At 52.0% G+C, this 1,585-nt stretch overlaps 1 protein-coding gene across 1 annotated transcript; it reads right to left on the bottom strand.

Moving 5' to 3' along the window:
• Nucleotides 1-393: 393 nt before the first annotated feature.
• LOC135220616 (RNA-binding protein 25-like) lies at nucleotides 394-1,266 on the bottom strand. The gene is made up of 2 exons (XM_064257925.1): nucleotides 1,047-1,266; nucleotides 394-530 (listed from the first exon to the last, which is right to left on the bottom strand). Exons 1-2 carry the CDS (start codon nucleotides 1,264-1,266, stop codon nucleotides 394-396), a joined length of 357 nt encoding a protein of 118 aa, XP_064113995.1.
• Between the last annotated feature and the right edge of the window lie 319 nt (nucleotides 1,267-1,585).

Below are 1,585 nucleotides of genomic sequence, written 5' to 3'. Positions count from 1 at the left end.
TGACGTGGCTTGGCTGATAATGACTTGGAGGGGTGCGACGGTTATAGGGCCCTTAGCCGGGGGTCCTAGTAAAGAAGGATTGGTAACTGCCATTGCAATGGCGGGAATATTGTAGTTCGCGCATCCTCCATAATTTGCAGACATGTGACCCTTGCGGCCACAGTCTCGGCAGAACTTGTTCCAGAACTTGTTCCAGAACTTCTTCTGTGGCACTGGACGATAAGGCTGAGATGGCCCCACAGGTTGCGAATCTGTGGAGTCACCCAAGGCTGGCAGTGTGCTCGGGCACAGGTAAGAGTCCTCCCTGGCAATGATTAGATGTGGGGAGGTGAATAGTCCTCCGTTGAATCACCCTCGAAAACAGTTCGGGTTAACTGGTGGGCTCACCTCTTCCTAAGTGGAGGAGGCAGGCGGTGAAATGATAAGAGGCGGGCAGGATGCGGCAGGAACTTCTAGCTCTGGCACTGGGTCAGGGCCAGGCTTGGGAATAGAAATGATGTCGGTGACATCGGAGGCACTAGCCTCTGAATCTAGAATTGAGGTGTGGTTATCTGGCATGCTGCAGGTGTCCGGTACATCTTGTAGTGGGAGCTGCGTCCAGGGGAGATACGGCTTTAGTAGATCTCGGCCCAATATTACCTGATAAACATCATGAAATTGATCAACTACACCCAGGCGGCACAATACGGTTTCCCTGGTCTCCTGGTCCAATAAGGGCATTTCCACCTTCAGAAGGACTGAAGGAACAGAATAGAGGTGACCGTCAATCCATTCAAACTGAATTTCTTCGTCCTTCTGGATTTTGGCACCCCTAGGCAATGCCTTTCTTGCAATGAGGGAGACCTGGGCTTCGGCATCGGCCATGACTTGTACCCACCGATAGGCCATAGGAGACTGTTCATCAGGCAGGACTACATGGTAGCCTTGGAGAAGTTCACCCTGGAAGCTCTCATCCCAAGGTAGGGATCGACTTGGGCACTGGTCGGAATCCACAGCATGCCCACGCACACAACAAGTGGTGCAGAACCTCTGCAACCACCTCTTACCGGGAGTCCAGCTCATGGTCTGGGGCTTGGAAGCTTGCCGCGTGATTTCTTCACCTCTGAGAGCTAGCTCATGCTTTCTCTCTTCTTCTCTTTGCTTCTCTGCTTCTCTTTCCTTTCTCTCTGCTTCTCTGGCTTTTCTCTGGTTTTCCCTTTCTCTGGCTTTTTGCTTTTCCCTTCTTTCCTTTTCTTGCAGGCGAGTGGCATCCTGCTGCGCCTTCATCCACTGGTCAAGTGCTGGTCCGTGTAACCGCCTCCTTGGCCAGAGTTATGAGGGTTCGCAGCTTCTCTAGCTCTATGGCAAAGAAGTCGCGGGAAGCAGGGGAAGACATTTCCCTTAGGCTGCAGTAGAGGCTCGGACAAAGTTGAAAATAATGGCCAGGAAGGGTACTGAATGGAATGGGAGTGCCTACTGTGTAATGTGGCACTCACTTGGAAATGGGTTCTGCCAGGCGGTAATGAAAAGTCTTAAAAGACTGGGTGCTCTGTGGCACTTAGGAAGTGTCCCGTAAGTTGTGGCACTTCTGGAATGGCCCCTTCTA

Source organism: Macrobrachium nipponense, chromosome 20 (genome assembly GCF_015104395.2).
Source record: "Macrobrachium nipponense isolate FS-2020 chromosome 20, ASM1510439v2, whole genome shotgun sequence".
Lineage (NCBI taxonomy): Eukaryota > Metazoa > Arthropoda > Malacostraca > Decapoda > Palaemonidae > Macrobrachium > Macrobrachium nipponense.
This window is presented reverse-complemented; position numbering and strand designations above follow the sequence as displayed.

What these genes read in the sequence shown, in the direction of transcription:
- LOC135220616 (XM_064257925.1), bottom strand. Translation starts at nt 1,266, where the DNA reads ATGAAGGCGCAGCAGGATGCCACTCGCCTGCAAGAAAAGGAAAGAAGG. An exon ending in GACCATGAGCTGGACTCCCG is followed by an intron (nt 531 to 1,046) that starts GTAAGAGGTGGT and finishes CCTCAATTCTAG; the next exon opens with ATTCAGAGGCTAGTGCCTCC.